The sequence below is a fragment of the Chinchilla lanigera genome, unplaced genomic scaffold (assembly GCF_000276665.1).
Source record: "Chinchilla lanigera isolate Chin_1 unplaced genomic scaffold, ChiLan1.0 scaffold00012, whole genome shotgun sequence".
Lineage (NCBI taxonomy): Eukaryota > Metazoa > Chordata > Mammalia > Rodentia > Chinchillidae > Chinchilla > Chinchilla lanigera.
The window spans coordinates 30,499,378-30,517,669 of NW_004955413.1; the positions used below are offsets into that span (position 1 = coordinate 30,499,378).

At 61.0% G+C, this 18,292-nt stretch overlaps 1 protein-coding gene across 2 annotated transcripts in view; it reads right to left on the reverse strand.

The window, feature by feature from the left end:
* The window catches only part of Celsr1 (cadherin, EGF LAG seven-pass G-type receptor 1), a gene marked incomplete at its 5' end in the record, with an annotated part of 105,931 nt that overhangs the window by 44,184 nt on the left and 43,455 nt on the right, over positions 1 to 18,292 (reverse strand). For both annotated transcript variants that reach the window (XM_013511387.1, XM_013511386.1), the window contains 3 exon segments: positions 1,313 to 1,401; positions 3,435 to 3,550; positions 6,509 to 6,731. In XM_013511387.1, the coding sequence (XP_013366841.1) occupies positions 1,313 to 1,401; positions 3,435 to 3,550; positions 6,509 to 6,731 (428 nt within the window).

The window sequence follows — 18,292 nt, forward strand, 5'->3', positions numbered from 1 at the left end:
ACAGGAGCTGGGTGTCCCCTCCAGGCACCCAGAGGGAGTGGTTGTCCCTTGGGCGCTGCATGCAGAGGACCTTCCTGGGTGGCAGAGGACAGCTGGAACCACCCAACCTAAAGGGCTCGTCATGGGGTAGAAATTCGCGTGGGGGGCCCTGGGGAGACCCAAAAGAGGAGCACCATTCTCTAGAGCAGCTGAAACGGGAAAGAGGCCGCTGCAAACGGTGTGGAAAGAAAAAACCACACCTCAGACCCCACCCAGCCCAGGGATGGGGGCAGGTGAACAGCAGGTGGGCGTCCTTCACAGGGTGGCCCTGCCCCCAAAGCCGTGGGGCTGCCCTTCCTGCCCAGAAATAGGACCAGACGGACGGGGGTAGCTGGCGGAGCCCCCACCCTGCACTCGTCGGGCAGCTGTGCCCTGCTGACCGCACCCCACAGCTGGACGGAACCATCGCCACAGCAGGGCAGGCTCCCGACCAGGGCCCCGGCCACCCTGCCAGTCTGCCCCCCAGGCACACTCAGCCCTCTGAGGGCCTCCTCTCCCCTCCCCGGCCACACAGGCGCAGCACCCACTGCCCAAGCCATGGGACGGCTCCCCCAGCGGGGACGCAGGACAAGAGCAGTGGTCACCGTACCGGTCATGGCTTCTTGCAGCCTGTCGGGGGCAACGGAGGACCATGGGAAGTGCAGGGCAGACGTGGGGGCGGCTCTGGGAAGGACAGTGACAGGGCAACAGGCAAGGCCGGCCCTGGGCCCTCAGCCCCGGCTGGGGTGGGGGCCCCATGTCCACCGTGTCACCTCAGGCAAGGTCCTCCTGGAGATCCAGGCCTCACAGAGGAGGCCTTTCTGCTGTCCAGCACTGCGGAGGCCCTGGGCTGCAGCTAGGCTCAGTGAGGGGCAGGGAGGCCAGCACTGACCCAAGGCACCAGAGCATCCCAGCAGGGAACCAGGCCCAGGAAGCCTTCTCATGCAAAACCCGGAGCACACTGCCTCGGTGGCTGATAAACGGCAAGGAGAAGCTGCCCACGAGGCCCTCCCCAGAGATGCCCGGGCACCGGTGCACAGTATGGCCCTGGGGCTTCACAGGTGGCCTGGCACCCTCCCCGGGACGACTCCAGCCGTGGCAGCTGCAGGCATCCAGCTCCCAGCCCAGGGCAGGGCACTGCTGGGTCCGCTTCATGGCCGCTCGCTCCCTCAATGACTCCTGGTTTTTTCCCATGTGGATTTGAACGACTCGGTATCAGGGTCCCAGGATGGGAAAGCCAGCAGGGCCCCCACACTGCCTGCCCCGGGGCAGGAGGCTCAGGACAGCGTCCTACCTTGTTGTAGTACTGGACCTGCACCGAGTGCCAGCGCCCGTCACTCACGCCCCCGGGGACCTGCGGTGTCACGGTGGTCGTGGTCTCACCTGACGGGAGGGAGGTGCAAAGCGAGCACAGGTTATGGGAGCTCCGGTGCTGCAGGACGGAGGACACAAGGGGCTGGGGCCCCGCCCCCAAGGCACCTAAGGAGGCCCCACCCACAGCGAGGTTGCAGCCCAACACGGTCTGGCCGGCAGGGGTCACCCCTCCGGCAGGAGCAAGTCGCAGGCACCCAGCCACTGGGGCACAGTCCCCCTGATGGCCACTGCTCTGCTTTTCTTTTCTTTTTTTGTGTCGGGCATCAAACTCAGGACCTCGCACTTGCCAGACAGGCGCTGTGCCGCTGAGCTGTATCCCCAGCCTGCTTTGCTTTTCTGATTACAAAAGTAATTCTTGATCACTTTTTAAATGTGAAAAATGTAAAACAGCGCGAAGAAGGGACACTCACGGGGTGCCAAGCGTCCTCTCCCTGCAGGGAGCCCTGGATGCCCGCACCAACCCACAGTGTACCTGCCTCGTCCTGGCTCACTCACCGTGTCACGTGCCTTTCCCTCACCTTTGCTGCTTTTCTTCCAGTTCTTCTGCTTGCAGTGTCGAGACTGAACCAGGGCCTTCACACTGAGCTATATCCCCAGCCCTTTCTTATTTTTTTAAGACAAGGGCTCCCTAAGTTACCCAGGCTGGCCTGGAACTTATGATCTTCCTGCCTCAGCCTCCCAGAGTGCTAGGATTACAGGTGTGCACCACTGTGCCTGGCCTTTTAAAGTCCGTAACACAGTAGGCTACATGGTGAGGTCCCGGTGCACCCGACTCGTACATCTTGGTTTGGGGTGTTTAGGGCATTCTCCCCAGGGCGCTCTGCTCCTGTGGCGCCAGGGTGGTGCCTGGAATCTGCATTTCTGGAACCTCCTTGAGGGTCTGGCACAAGGTCCTGGTCAAGCAGGGGAAAAGGAGGCGCTCCACATGCACAAGAGGACAGGGCCCAGCAGGGACACCATCCCCAGCAAGCCACCCTAGAACAGAGCGGCGCGGCGTCCCCTCCTGGGCCTGGCGGGCCGAGGCCACCTCTCCTGGTACAGTCCGCCAGTGTTCTGGCCTGCTGTGTCTTCTCCCCAGGTGGGAAACCAGCCGACTGCTGGTATTACACACACGAGGCCCACAGGGCTCCAGGGACAGAACCTCCCGATCACCTGCTGACTCAGCCCTGAGATCGCCTGCTACAGCGCGGGGTGGAAGTGTAGCCCGCGGTGTGAGCCCCCAGTGCTATGGGGCGGCAGCGGCCCTTTAAGGGCAGGGCCTGGTGGAGGAAGTGGCTCAAAGGGCGGCTGTCCCTGGAGGGACCCCGGGACCTGGCTTCCCCTAGCGCTGTGCTCCCAGCCGCATGAGGTCCCGCATCGCCTCACCCCAGCCAGTGCCTTGGACTGAAACCGTGAAGCAGCCTGACCTTTCCTCTCCTACACTGTTTATCCCAGACCTGGACCTTCCCTCTCCTACGCTGTTTATCCCAGACCTGGATCTGTCCTCTCCTACGCTGTTTATCCCAGGCCTAGACCTTTCCTTTCCTACGCTGTTTATCCCGGGATGGACCTTTCCTCTCCTACGCTGTTTATCCTGGGCCTGGACCTGTCCTCTCCTATGCTGTTTATCCCGGGTACTTTTCTCCCTGGCACAGAAAGCTGACTGACACCCCCTGTGGCAGGAAAAGCCCAGATGCGGAAGCTGAAGCCCCCGGACGGCTTGCTCAGCAACCTCGCTGGCTCCAGCCCGTGTGCTCGGCCCTCCCAGCATTTTCAGGGCACAGCCCTGGGGCCGAGGCCGGGGAAAGCCCTTCCTGGCACGCACAGAGGCCTTGGGCCCCAGCCGCAGTGCAGAGGAAGGAAATGAGTCTCCAGCTGCACCACACTTTACGTAAGGATTCCCCAGTCTGAAAACAGAGGCCGCCTTCTCTTCTCCACGCTATGAACACTGCCGTGAATGGCTCTGTGAGTGCTGGGTTCCCTCCGGGGTTGATCCGGGATGCAGAATCAGGGTTCAGAGGCTTGCAGGCGGGAGGAGCGCGGGGAGGGGACCGGGGGCCTACCTGCCGAGAAGGTGAGCTGCACCTGCTCGCCCACGACCTCCAGCGCGATGAAGTCGTGCTTCTCGTTGAAGCGGCCGTTGTAGAGCAGCAGCGCGTCCCGCTCCTGCGTGGCGAACCTGCGGGCAGGGGAAGCCTGTCACCGACGGCCGGCCCCTGCCCACCCGAGGGGAGCGGCTGGGCCAGGAGGGTGTCACAGGGCCCAGCTCAGCAAAGATTCTGGTCCTAGCACTTTCTTAATGTGGGGAGTTGACCTGATTTGCAAACCAGAAGCCCTGGAGGACTTGGGTGACAACTCCTGTAGGACATGAACAACTGTGGGTACACGAGGATTGAGAATGTGACATGCAGCCGGTGAACCAACCAGAGACGTGCTGGGACAGCAAACACAGGAAGTGGGAATTTGCCTCCTAGAAATGTGCCCACATATGGGCACCAGGGCACAGGGACTTGGCACCTGCTCACAGGACACTGGTGCGGAAGGACCACCTGAGGCCTCCTCTTGTCCCCACCATTTCACTCCAGCCAAATTAGCACCTTTTGCTCCCAAACACGGGTTGAAGTGATCCCAGTACCTTTGCACCTGCTGCTCCCTCAGCAGTTACAATCTTCCCTGGTGTGCAGAACCTCAGGGGCAGCCCAAGTGTACCTCCCTGCCTCACTGCAGCTGAACTGCACCTGCCTGGTCAGCTCGAAACATCGCTAGATTTATGTCTGAAATTATCCTGCTTCTGCATCTATTATGGGAAAAAATGATGCTCTAGGGGCGGGGCTGGGACTCGCAGAGCCGGCCGGACCATCTTCGGGTCTGTAAGGAGGCGCTTATGAACGCACGGGGTATGAAGGGCAGCGGGGCTTGGGCTGTCAGAGCTTTAAGCATTCAAGGAACAAAAAGGGAGCCGGCAGCTCAGAAACCCTGACACGGCCCAGTGGGGTCTTAGCTCCCCTGGAACACCAAGGGCCCCGCACCCCCAGATCCAGAGGCCCTGGTGCTGCACATCACCGGGGTTACGGGGACTCTCCCGGGACAGTGCCCTGTAGCAGGTCAGAGCGAGTTGGGCCCGAGCAGCTGACCTTGGCCTCTTCCCCAAGGTCACAAAGCCCACGGGTCCCACCTAGTTCTGTGACCCCCGTGTCCCCAGCACAGCACCGGGGTGAGGGTGGACCCCGAAGCCACCGCACACTGACAGAGCTGTGGGCACAGCTCAGGCGGGGCGGGGCCCTGGAGCAAGGCCAGAGCCCTCAGTGCCTGCTGGTTGCAGGACACAGCGGTGTCCCTTGGCCACGGTTCTCTGTAGACCCAGGCGGGAGGGAGCGGGGGACAGAAGGACACATCCAGCCCAGCGAGGGGAGGCGGGAAACAGAAGCGGAGGCCGGGCACCCGGGGAAGCAGGAGGAAAGGACAAAGCCGGGGACCTGGGCACGGAGGTGCTGGGAGGTGCTGGGCACAGAGCCCGCCCAACTGGAGCAGCGCACTCGGCACACAGAAGCTGGAAAGCGGAGAAGGACTGGGAGAGAAGCCGCCCAGACAAAGCCCTGCACGGCCCTCGCCCAGCCTGGGGCGCAAGGCCCCACAGCTCCTGGGACCTGCCCCTCCCCCTTGACCAGAGCCCCAGGTGCCGCCACCTCCTCCTCCTCCTCCTCCTCCTCCTCCTCCTCCTCCCAGGGAGCCTGGGAGCACTGGCCATGCTTGGGCCTTTGAAGTCAGCCAGGCACAAGGGAGCGGCCTGTAAACTGCGAAGCATAAAAGAACCCTGTGAAGACTCGATTTGACAAACAAGCGTGTCGCACTGCATTGCAGACGACTTCTAAGCGTTACTACTTTCTTTTTTCTCAGTCCTGGGGAATAACCCAGGGCGGGCACACAGAGCTACAGCTCAAGCCTGGTTTTGTTTTGTTTTGTTTTGTTTTTAAATTTTGAGAGAAGATCTTGCTTGAACTTTTGATCCTCCTGCCTCAGCCTCCCAGAGTGCTGGATTGTAGCGCACCCGGCAGACATGACTACTTTCCCCTTGCTCTCTCTGTGTCGGGAGGCAGCAGATTCCCTCGGCGGCCTCCAGCGCTCTCGCTCGCTCCCGTGTCACCCTCCTGCACCAGGACTTCTGGTCACCTTCTGGATCAACTCCTGCAGTCGAGTGGGGCCGATGTCACCGGAATGCACGTGACTGCAGGCTGCCGCCACACCCACGAGGCTGGCGGCCAGGGGCACAAACAGGCCAGAATCACACACGACCAGCTCAGCTGGCACCTGCTGCCGTGTGTGACGAGGAGGCACAGGCTCCTCCCGAGAGGGTGGGCAGCGCTCCCAGAGGCCACAGGGGACACGGAGGGACGGGGTCCACGGCAGCACCCCGCATGGAGCAGGGACGAGGTGCTCAGCAGGCCGGGTGATGGCCGGGGCTGTGCTGGGCGGGTGGCCACTCCAAGGACAGAGGACAGGGTGCTGGCGAGTCACCCAAACACTGATCAAGCCCCCAAACAGGAGCCCACCCTGCTCTGCTAAGTCACATGAGAAGGAAGTTCGTAAACTGGAATGATTTTTCGTTTCACTCCTTGTTTGAGACAGGGTCTCGCTACGTGGTTCAGGCTGGCCTTCGACTGACTATATAGCCTAGGTTGGCCTCAAATGTATGGTGATCCTCCTGCTTCAGCCTCCCAAGTGCTAGGATTACAGGTGTGGGCCGCCATGCCTGGCTGATTTTAAAAATTTAACTAAATCTTAATTTTCCTGGGTGTGTGTATGAAAATAAAATAACCACAGCCCACAAGCAGCCTGCATTTTCGTGGTGAGACGACCAGGTGGCTGGCCAGGGAGGCCTTCTCCGACTCAGGGTCCCTTTCCCACCCTCCTGGCCAGCAATGCCCACAGCTGGCAGGTGGGAGGACAGGGACGCTGGGCCTCGCTTGCTCCCTGTCCACTGTCACAGATGAAATTCTCACCCTCCGCTACACGGCCTGGGGTCCCGGGACTGCCCCACTGCGGGCAGCACCTACCAGAGCCCCCCTCAGAGGATGCCTACACCGTGCCCAGCGCGTGGCCCCCGCGAGGACCCGTGCGCACGCGGACGCACACTTACGCCAGCGAGACGGTGAAGTGGAAGCGCTGGCGCAGGCCGCGGAAGGTGACGAAGGACTCGGGCGGGAAGCTGCGCGTGCTGACCTCGCAGTAGGGCCGCTCGAACTCGCCCGGGGGGCACACGCAGTGGAAGCCGCCGATGAGCAGGTTCACGCAGGTGCCTCCGTTCTTACACACGCCGTTGGCACAGCGGCCGGAGCGGGCGTTCACCTGGCAGTGCTCCCCTGGGGGACAAAGGTGAGAGGTGACGGGGAGGCCAGGGGGAGCCGGTGGGAGGACAAAGGGGACCCGGCTGCGAGGCCGTGACTCCGTGCAGCACCCCAGCCCCTGGGCCTCTGCAGGCCCGGCAGAGTCAAGTGCAGAGGGAAGGACGGCGCCTGCTGGTGGCCCACGGCGGGGGTCACTGGGCCCCTCAAAGCCCCCTGGAAGGCCTCCCCTAGGGTGTCAGGACACTGAGTCTCTGTCCTCCCCAAACGCCAGGACACATGCAGGATCTGACCCCAAACCTGCAGGCCGGACAAGGGGCTGCCCCGGCTCAGACAGAAGGTCTCCTGCTCCCATGTCCCCCTGCCTGGTCACTGCTGGCCACAGCAGGGCTGGCCCAACACTCGGGCACAAGCCACAAGCACCCCGGGCTGGGCCCCCCACCGCAGGGCCTGCCCTGCCACTGTCTCTCGTGCTGACCCTGCACAGCCGGGTCTCAACTCCCACGTGGCTCTCCCTCTGCTACGGGGCCCCTGGCAGAGGCAGTGCCACACGCTGGTGCCTTCCCAAGGCCCGACCCCGCCCGTGGTGGGGAGCTTTAGGCCTCTCCCGGGGTCGGTCAGGGAGGGACACCAGCTGCCTCCCTCCAGCGCCCCAGGCCAGCACAGCCAGCTCTGCCTGTCCCTGGAGGACACCGATCCCACCACAGCCCCACCGCACAACCTCGGCTAACCGTCACCAGCCCCGGCAAAGGAGGCTGCGCAGCAAAGCAAGGCTTCCACATTGGAGCCGGTGGGATTCGAACACCACACCAGGGGACTCATACAGGACAACAGGGGCTGAGGAGGACTGCAGACCTCACTGCCAATTTTGATACACAGAAAAGACAGAAACAGGAGGTGGTGGGGTACCACAGCGCACCCAGTACCCAGCAGGACTGAGGCTCAGGTGCTGCTGACGCTGCACTCAGACACCCCAAGGGTCCCCAGCCCCAGCAGCTGCCCCCTGTGCAGTGAGGGGCCCTCGCGGCAGGGCCAGGCCCGGGGAACACAGCGGGCCCAATGCCGGCTTCTCTAGGGGCCAGGCCAGCATCCCCTGCCTGCCCAGCCGTGCTTCTGGGGTTCAGGGAAGCTGCTCCCCAGGCTGTCTCAGCAGATCTTAGGACTTCCGGACACCCAGGGGCGCCTCCAGCAGCCTCGTTTTTGAGGAGCTGAAGGGGCTGTTTTGCATAATTACCTCGCACTAACCAATTTCACCACTGGAGCTCCTAAGGGACTGATTCTAAACCACGTGACCATCACCACAGACAAGCACAGCTTCTGCCCAGGCTGTGTCCCCTCCTCTCCCGGTGCCACCCAGCCTTTCCCGAGCACCCATCTGGCTGGGCAAGGGGACCCGAGGCATCCACACACCACACCTCCCACTGTGCATGCACCCGATCACACATACACGCACTGTAACTCGCCCTCCCATTTGTGTACATACCCATGGTCTCACGTGCAGACTCATCCGCATGCACACGTTCACACACCCACACCTACACACTCACACCTCAGCCTCTCAGCCACACCTCCACCCTTGTACACAGCACACACACACCCATGCTCATGCACACATGTGCACACTCATACCCACAGACATTCACACCCCCACATCCTGTACCCACCACACGCTGATGCTCGCATGCACACCCTCACATGCACATATCCACACACACACAGGCACACATGTGCACTGCGCACACACACGTACAAGCATGTGCTCCTGCCTCCTGCTTGGCAGCCTGCAGCCCTTGTAAATTATGCACGTTCACTTGAAGCCTGCGGCCTAAGCTGTATTTCTCCTCCTTCAGACTTGTCAAATTGTCTCTTCCTACTCAAAGCTGGTTGGGCCCAGTCAGCTGACTGTCGGCCAAGCCCAGCCCTTCCTGGGAAACAAAGTCACCCTGAGAGGACAAGAGGTCATATGAGTGCTCTGCTCCCAACTGCAAGGACAGACGGAGGCCCTAGGCTGCCCGCCACACTGCCCCAGAGCGCCAGAGCAGGGGACTGGGCTCCTGCTCAAACTTCCCGGGGGACAGCAAGCCCAGCCCACACCCCATCAGCTCCTGCGCATTCCAGCCCTGCCAGGGCCTCCGACGGTGACATGGCGCCCTTGGACCTTGCACCTGAGCACTGGGCCACTTCCTGTCCCAGAGCCCAGGATCTCTCTATGGCCTGAGGAAGGAGGCTGGCTGGGGAGGGCAGCTGTCGTCCATGCAGCCAGGGCTTCATGCCCACCTCCCCAGGGTCTCAGGCCATCCTGGAAGAGGGGACGACAAACCCACTCCCGGGGGTCCTCAGCAGGGACAATGGATTCACGCTGCCTTTGATGTGTCTCTCAGAAAGGTCACACTGAGCCCGGCAGGGAGCACTCCTGTCCCTCTGCTGCGACAGCTCCTAAGTCTCTGAGAGGTTGCTGCCTGGTTGTTACGGAATGTGCCTTGCTTCTTTCTCCTGTTTTTGGTAAGGAGCCCACCTGCGTCCTGGGCCACCATGACAGATGGCCACGAACCAGGACCTTAAAACTACAGACACGTAGTTCACAGCTCACCTCTCACAGTTCTGCAGCCAGAGTCGGCCACCAAGGGGTCTCCGAGAGGTTCCAGGGCAGTGGCGCCCGCGTCCTGGGCTTGCGGCCCTGTCATCCGCTCTCCGGCTCTGCGCCTATCACGGCTGTCTTCCCTGAGTCAACCCCCCCCGTCCTTTCTCCTGTGAAGACACTAGCCACTGAGCTGGGGTCCACCCTACGTCCACGATGATCTCTTCCCACGAGCTCAAACTCCTTACATCCGGAAGACTACGTCTGCGTGAAGCCGCACGCCGTGTGGACACGGGCTTAATCCACCAGAGCGACCCTGTGCTTGCGCCAAGGCACAACCACGGCACCTTGCGGCCCTCGCAAGCACAGTGCCCAGACTGCAGGGCTGCTCCTTGAGGGCGCCCCTTTGCTCGGTAACTCCTCAGGGACGGGCCTCCACCCCGGGCGCTCTCGTCCCACTGCGCCAGAGGAGGCGTGCAGCGGACCCCTCACCCCCGCGGCCAACCCCTCTCCCCTTGCTGTCTGGAGGCTCCCACAAGCCAGTTCTCCTCGGGGGCCCCACCCAGCAGGGTCGCCCCATCCGTGCAGGCTGAGGTCTCGCAGCCACCGCTCTCCTTGCCCCCCACTGTGCCCCTCCACCCCGACCATCTCCCGGGGTCCTGCGCACTCACCGCAGAGCCACCCCAACGTCATAGCGCCCGGGGCAGCCCTGAACCCCCACCAAACCCAGCCGCTCACGTACCAACGGCCTCTGCACACCATGTGGCAACGCATCTCAAAACCCACTGGTCCCGCTGGCTCAGAAGCCCCCCCTCCACGACGACCCTGTCTCACACAGGCCCGTCCTGCCTGTCACCACCCCCTCCTCCGGGTGTCAGCATCCAAGTCACCCCAGAGGCCCTGAGTGCCTGCGGCCGTCCCCCACCAGGGCAGGGAAACCCACCCGTGACCGCTCAGGTCCTCTGGGGGTCTCTGCCCTTGGTTCCCCGGGGCCCAGAGCCCACCGTGTCCCCTCTTCTGAGGCAGGTGCCCTGGGCAGCTCTGGGGCCTCCTGAGCAGGACCTAGAGTCTCTGCTGCCTGGAGCGTGGCCCCCTGCTCCCCCATACACCCCTGGAGGTGGTGTGCTCCCCTCTTTCTTCCAGACTCTAGGGGTGCAGCGCAGGGTCTAAGAACACAGGGCAGGGCACCCAGTAGGGGCCTCGTGTGTGCAGAAGCCTGCATGAGCACATGCAAGGAGGGGGCATCCGAGGAAAGCCCGGCACCGGCAAATGCTTGTGGGAGGAAGTCAGGAAATGCCAGGATCCCCGGTTCCTGAAGATGATTAACGCTTGCACTTAATCCCCAGAGTCTCAGACCTGCACCTTCCTGTGCCGGATTCCGGCAGCACGGGAAACACGTGTGTGTGCGCGTGTGTGTGCGTGCGTGTGTGTGTGTGTGTGTGTGTGTGTGCGCGTGTGTATGTGTGTGTGTGAGGGTCTGCGAGTGTCTGCCAGCCACCTGGTGGTACCTGCCGTCCCCCACTGATGCTCCTCCAGACCCACACGTGGCTGGCTGGCCACCCTGGGGACCCCGACTTCTGGGGCTCTGGCCAGCCATCCGCAGGCCACCACCTCCCCAGCGCAGTGCTGGAGAAACAGGCACCATTATGGTCTATAGTTCTTTTTTTGTTTGTTTTCGAGACAGGGTCTCACTGTATAGCCCAGTCTGGCCTTGAACTCACTATGTAGCCCAAGCTGGCCTTGAACTCATGGTGATCCTCCTGTCTCAGCCTCCAGAGTGCTGAGATTACAGGTGGGCACCACCACACCCTGGCGGTTTGTAATTCTTAAGTTATCTTACTTTATGTCAATCCTTGGCATCACACTTAGCACCAGGCCTTCCATCTTCTCATACAGCTCCTTGTTAAGCGGAATAAACGTCCCCGAGTTGTGTACTACGGGCATTTCACTTTATCTCTCCTTTCTGGGGCTCTCACGTTCAGAGTGAATTTGGCGTTCCCCTGACAGCCCAGCATTCAGCACAGGGACAAATGCTCTCAGAGTCGTTCTTGAGCCTGGAAAAGGTTGCCCACCTCCCACCCATACCCCACAACGGCCAGCACCCCCGCCTGCGCCAGGGTGAGGTTCACCGAGCAACCGGATAGCTCAGCTCAATAATGCATGGGGCACGCCACGAGCTCTGCACCCGGCGGGGGGGGGCGGGGAGGCTGGGTCTCAGCCTGCCACCACAGCTGCAAGGGCAAAGCCCCCAGGAGAAACGCTGGGGAGATGCAACAGAAAACATTTTTGGCACTGCTGGGATTGAACCCAGGGCCTCTCCCTGGCTAGGCAAGTGCTCTACTACTGAGCTGCATCCCCAGCCCCAGGAGCATTCTCAGCCGCAAAAACAAGAGCTCTGCCGGGCATGGTGGCACACGCCTATGATCTCAGCACTCTAGGAGGCTGAGGCAGGAGGACTGCAAGTTTAAGCTCAGCCTGGGCAATTTATCAATTTAACCAGAACTTGTCTCAAAATAAAAACAGAGCTGGGGATGTAGTTCAGTGTAAGGGCTCTGGACACAGCCCCTGGCACTGCAGAGACACACAGAGAACAACCTGAGACGGATCCTACAAAACAAACAAACAAAAAACCAGCTCCCAGCAGCCCAGGCGACCTCACACACATCCCTGTCATCGGACATCTGTCCACACTAGCCTTGTGGCCAAAGGACACTGCCCTGCCTGCCCAGAGACCATGGCTGGTTCTACCAGTGGCACCACCCCTGGGCCTGAGGAATGCTGGGCCCCTGAAATGCCCCAGCTTCCCGGGACTCAGGCACACAGCCCACTTGCAACAGGGAGGGACCAGGGCTGGGTATGCGGCTGATTATGAGAACAAGGAGGCAGACAGACAGACAGCCTGGGCCTCATCAGGGAGGGCGTGGGGGGCATAGAGGTGGGGCTGGCTCAGGAAGTCACTCAAATACCCTGCAGGTGGCCCAGGAGAGGGGACAGAGACCCACAGGGCCTGGCCCAGGTGGGCAGAAAGCACACTCTGCCCATCCCCCCACCCAACTGCCAGGAGGGCCAGGAGGCACCCCCACGGGGGAAGGGCAGGTGGAGCTTTGCCAACTTAAGTGTTTAAGCAAATAAAAAGATGATCCTCTCCTAGTCTAAGAAATGGCTAAGAGGTTCGAACTAGAAAAACTAGAATTTCCAAAGGCAGCAAGAGCAGAACTCAGGCACAGGGCACAGAAGGCACCTTGAGGCCGGAAGCTGCAGCAGGATTAATGCTTGACAAGGAGCAGAGAAAGCACAGGGGTGGATGGCAGGGCCCCGGGATCACAATGGGCACCGGTGCTGCAGGGTACGTGGGCTCACTCACACAAACCCGGGCAACAGCTCGAAGCCCACCCGAGAGCTCAGTCATAACCCTGGACACCGCGACACAAGAAGGGACCTCGCGTCTTAATAAAGAAGAGGCAACCCGAAACGCGCTCCAGGCAGAAGGCTGAGACAACAGGAAGCACGAAGATGGGTCACACGGGGAGAGATTACGGAGCTTGGGGAAGCGGAGGTGCCATCAGAAATGATTAAACACTTTCCGCACTGGCCCAGGTATCTTCTACACACCCACCTCTCACTGCTTATCCAAATACCCACCATCCTTCCATTCACTCACTCGCTCATCCATCCATCCACCTTCCACCCACTCATCTACCTACACACATGCTCCTCAACCGCCCTTCACCCACCCACTGGGCCTCCACTCACTCACCCACCCCTTCACCCACCCAACCATCCCTTCATCCTCCACCCACTCACTGACCATCCAGCCAGCCAGCCACCCACCCACCAAGCTGAGGCTGCATCCAGACCTAGGGCTCCCACCCAACCAGGAAAACTCCAACCAGATCTGCGAGAGACCCTCCTGACACACACGCGTGCAAACACCCACACCCATGCACACCCGTGCACACACACAGGGCAACGGCAGAGCAGACTGAGGCAGATCCCAGCCCTCTCTTGTCCGGCCCCTCGGCAGCACCCAGAGCCAAAGCTTTGGCCACATGGGGGGGCTGCACCCAAGTGCCAGGTGGCTGTGGGCCAGGCAAGGCCACACGAACAGCACAGGGCCCCCGACACAGCCCCAGGACAGAACATCAGCAGGAGCCGCAGCCGGCAGGCATCAGAGCTGCAGGGGACAGCCAGGCAGATGGACATAGGGAGAGATGGACAGAGGAAAGGACAGGGCCACAGAGCCTCGCTGGAGTCCCAGCTGTTGGACAGGTGGCTTCTGCAGCAGCTTCTCCTCCAGTGCCACAGTGCCATCACCAGGAACCTCCCTGCAGGGCAGGTCTCAGCACCGGCTGCACCGATGGGTACATGGACGCCGACAGGCTAATGTCACACAGCTGCCGGGCCAGGGACTGGTGTGGAACTTACACCTGCCCAGCGTCCCACCTCCTGAAAACGCACTGGGCCCAGCATCCCAATCCCACAGCACCACTGCAGGGACAGAGGTATCCTGAGCGAGCTCCGGACCAGTGCCTCTGTTTCCCAGGCTGTAAATCCATCCCGAAGGCCAGGATTCCCGTGTCTCTGCCCTAAAGCTGTCCCAGCACCTGAAAGGCCAAGTGGGCAGGTGGGCTCATGCTGCAAAGGTCTGAGCTGTCCTCCTGCTCCAGCTGCCTCCCAGCCTCCCTGCACACCCCTGTCCTGTCCCTATCCCTGCCCCCGTCCCTCCACCATCCAGTCCCTGCACCCTTCCTTCTTCCCCATTCCTGGGGACCCCTCCCCGGCGGAGTCCCCTCTAGCTCTGTTTGGTTTCTCCAGGGCTCATGATTCTGGGCACCAAGTCCTCTCCCTGATCCAGCCCGGCCCCTCCCACCTGGCTGAGCTACCAGGAAAGGCCCCAGGTGAAGAGACACCTGCCCACTCCGCCCACCTCCCTGGGCACAGCGGGAGGAGAGGAGGCTGCGGGCTGTGACCAGCACAGCCTCCTCTGATGACTTCATCAATGTCTTTGAAGCAAATTCCCAGAACTGCAGACACACCCATTGTTCAAAATGCGAGTAAAAAACGCATTCCTGTGGCAAAAAAAAAGAAACCGTGATTTCCGCCCACCCCTGACTCTGGGACACACCTGCGCACCTGGGGTGGGGGCTGGGCCAACGTAACAGGCGCTGCACATCCCCTGTGGCTCGGGCCACCCTGGTCCCCACTCTAGGACACTGCCTCCCAGGAAGGACAATGTCTCCAACTCCCGTTCAGTGACCCACTCTTCAGTGAGCGAAGGTGGACCCTGAAGGTGAGTCCCCGTCCTTAGTCCTGCGGTACACGATCTAGAGAAAAACAGTCACCAGATACACAACAACACCCCGCCACACGCTTCCGTTCTAGGGGCCACTCCCACGCAGACACAGCCGGGCAACAGTCCAGCCGGCGCCCAGGAGAGAACACCACAGAGCGTCTGAGAAGCACGGTTTCCTAGCGAAGGATTGTTTCTGCTCTGTTCGAGATTTTTAACTGCACGCCGTGTGATGATTTTCACTTCAGCGATAATTAACTCTCAGGTTTAAGGACTAAGCTCAGCTTTGCTCAAATATTTAATATTCTGCGGCCGACCTGCCATCCTGACCAGGCTCATGCTGGCCACCAGCATTTCTCCCGTGCTCAGGGGACATCGCTCCCCAGGACCTCAGGACGAAGCTCACTGCAGAAGGAGCAAGGCCTCCCCAGATGCACAGGGAGGTGCAGGATCTGGGGTCAGGGTCACTTGATGAGTTAAGGTGTCACTCGGTGACAGAAAGGCCACCACTCTGCTAAGAAAACCCCAGACCGAACACAGCTACAGCCACGCCTGCATTCACAACAGGACCAAAGGAAGCCAGAATTTATCCTAAAAAACTCCCTACAAGCGGACAAGTGATATGATTTTTACACCAAACATTTCTCTGGCCTTGAACCTGCACAATTCGTGCTCACCCCTGGGCAGGCCCTCAAGGGGACGTCAGAGCCCCTGGCCCTGGGCAGCTGGTGCAGAGCTCAAAGCCAGCAGCGCCACCGCGAGTCTCCCAGGCACTGAGCGACCCTGGAGAAGCCAAGCCCGAGGGGCACCTGGCCACATGCATGGGCTGGGCATCCTGGGGGTGCAGAGGCCAGGGATGGCCACAGAGACCACCTTAACGGAGAAGACCAGGCCCATGATCAGCCGGGGAGCCAGTGCCCAGACTCGGGAAGGATAGGGCTGGCCACACCTGCCCTCCCTGACCCACACGCGGCTGAACTGAGCTTACAGCAGAGCCCTCCTGGCGACAGGAAGCTGCCACTCAGGAATGTGGCCATTGGCACTTCGATCTGGAATGGTCAGCTGCCTGCTCCAGGTCTCCCCGAGGTGGGACAGATTCAGGAACACAAGGGGTGGCGGTCACCGCGCTTCCACCCATGTCACAGAAACACAGAATGAGGGAGTGCGTGTTCTAGCGCACTGCCCGAGCCCCAGCAGCTGCACACATGCAGGAGTCACGGGTACTCAGTGTCCCAAGAATTGATCCGAGAGTCAGGCAGGGCACCTCGGAAGCTGAGCCAAGCCCTGGAGCCCCCACCCCAGCTGTGACAACAAAAGCCGCCTTCAGATACTGTCCTATATCCTCTGGGGGCCAAACCACCCTAGCGGAGAGCCGCTTGGAAAAAACCTTTCATGTTCTGAACCGAAATTTCTGCACTTATAAAACAGGGCCGCAGAGCCAGTGGGAGGACTGAGCGAGAGATACAGGCAGTGCTGTCTACACAGTGACCAGCACAGCGATGTGCTCAGTGAAAGCCTGTTGTAAGTCTCCATCACCCGAGGCACTGGGACCTGGAGACCAGGAGCCTCATCCCGGTGAGCGGAGCATGGATGACACGGCAGCTCCACAGGAGGCAATGCAGGAAGCCACCAGAGGGAAAGGAGGCTTCTGGAACCTTCCCAGGGGGAGCAGGGAGGCAGGATGGCGACTCAGGCAGATGTTGATGGGGAGGCACGTGAGGGACAGGTGAGTGGAGGAAAAGCATTCAGACAGACGGACACCGAGGAGGAAGCCAGGAGACAGGAAGGAGGAGGCCGCAGCCCCAGCAGGAGCCCAGGGCCATGGGTCACAAAAACCTCCCTGTTCAGAGAATGTCAGGGGCTGAGGAGGGAGGGAGACGGCTGTTCTGGAACAACTGCGGGCGAGACACTGGGTCGCAGCTCCGTCCCCGGCCCTTCCCGAGGGCCCAGCAGCCCTCTCCGCCCCGCAAAGACCTGGCCTCTCCAAGGCCCAGACGGATTCAGGAACACAAGGGGCGGCCGTCACCGCACTTCCTCCCGTGTCACATTCGCAAGCCTTTCCGGAAATCACTGGTGCCCCCCTCTGCTGGCTGTGGCCGGGTCTCCGTCCTGCAGCCAGGAGGCCAAGGGCCCAGCGCTGCTTGGGACGATTCCTGCAACTTGAGGCCGGAGCTCGGCTTACCGGGGAGCGGTAATGGGGGTGGTAACGAAAGCTGTGTGACGACAGCGGGGCTGTCATCGTGAGTCAGCGAGCGCAATTACCGCTGCCAGAGGGGCCTGCGCCGCCGCAAAGACAGAGCAGGGAAGAGGGAGGAAGGGCAAGGGCGCCCAGGAAAAATAATCAGTCTTAATGAGTCTTATCTGCAGGGAAACCCGGAGGGCGCTCGAGATTCAAATTAGTCTCCTGCCAATCACAGTCTCCCCGGTCCTGCGGGCGATGACAGCCGGCTCATCCCCATCCTGGTCATTAGCCTCCTGAAAATGAGCCTCGTGACGAAAGGGAAATTGGAGGACTTCAGAAGTCAGTCCAGAAGTCAACCGAGTGCCCCAGGGGTCAAGCTGTCTTCGGAGGGGATGCGAGGGTCCAGTCCCCAGTGGCCATGGCTTTTGTCCTGCACCAGGCGAGGGCTGAGCTCACCGCACCCCGCTAGTCTCGGAGGAGCTGAGTTCAAGGGCAAAAGCCACGTTCAAGGGCAAGGGCGAGTTCAAGGGCAGCCTGGGCTGTGCTGCCCTCAGCCGGATGCCTGCATTCAAGGCAACCCGTGGTAGCTGCGGCCCCGCCGATGGGGGCTGTCAGGGTCCCACTGCACAGATTAACTCGGCCACCACCCAGTGGGCAGCCTGAGGTCTGACTGTGTGCGCTGCCCTGGTATACAGCAGGCACTTCATCAATACGCAGCCCCCGCTCGCTGTGCTGCGGGACCCGGCCTTGGCTTCCCCCTCTGAAGCGGAAGGTTTGGGGCAGCGCTGCTCAGCCAGCCTCGTGGCAGGAAGAGCCGGGGACGAGCGCCGCTCTCCAGGGCTGCCCAGCAGGCTGGCTGGCGCGTCCCAGCGGGCACTGCAGAAGAGGCGCAGGTAACAGCTCAAGGCTTTCAGGCACAGGGGCAGGAGGGCAGCGCAGAAGAGCCCCGCCGCAAGTGCAGCCAGGGAGGGCTCCAGGCGAGGAGCCTCTGGCCTCAGGCATGGGCTTCCTGGTCTTCCCCTCCTCTTCCTTCCCTCCTTCTCTCTTCCCTTGCTTCCTTCCTTCCTTCTTTTCTTCCCTTCTTCCTTACTTCCTCCCTTCTTTCCTTCCTTCCTTTCTGCCTACAGCCACACCAGGAACTCAGGATCAACACTCAGCAAGACGGATACACTCTAAGTACCTGCTAATACCTCCCGCCCTCGCCGCAAGCTCAGGAAAGTGGTGTATGCGCTGGGTAAAGCCCCTGGCAGGTAACGATTCCTCAGATGTTTAGACTAAACTCCCTAATCACGGACACAGTCCATAGAAGGAGCTCAAAGCCACCTCCGGGAGAAATCAAGCTGCACCTAATCCCCAAGGAGCTTTCAAAAAACACACTGTATTCCCCCGGACCGAGGTGAACCGGGTCTTCAAATGGGCCGCAGTTCTCCGAAACAGGCGATCAAAGACCACAGCGAGATTTGTGGCCGAGAAGGGGAGAGACAGTGTGTGTTTTGGAACTGCTCTCGGGTTGGCTCTTTACTTTTGAA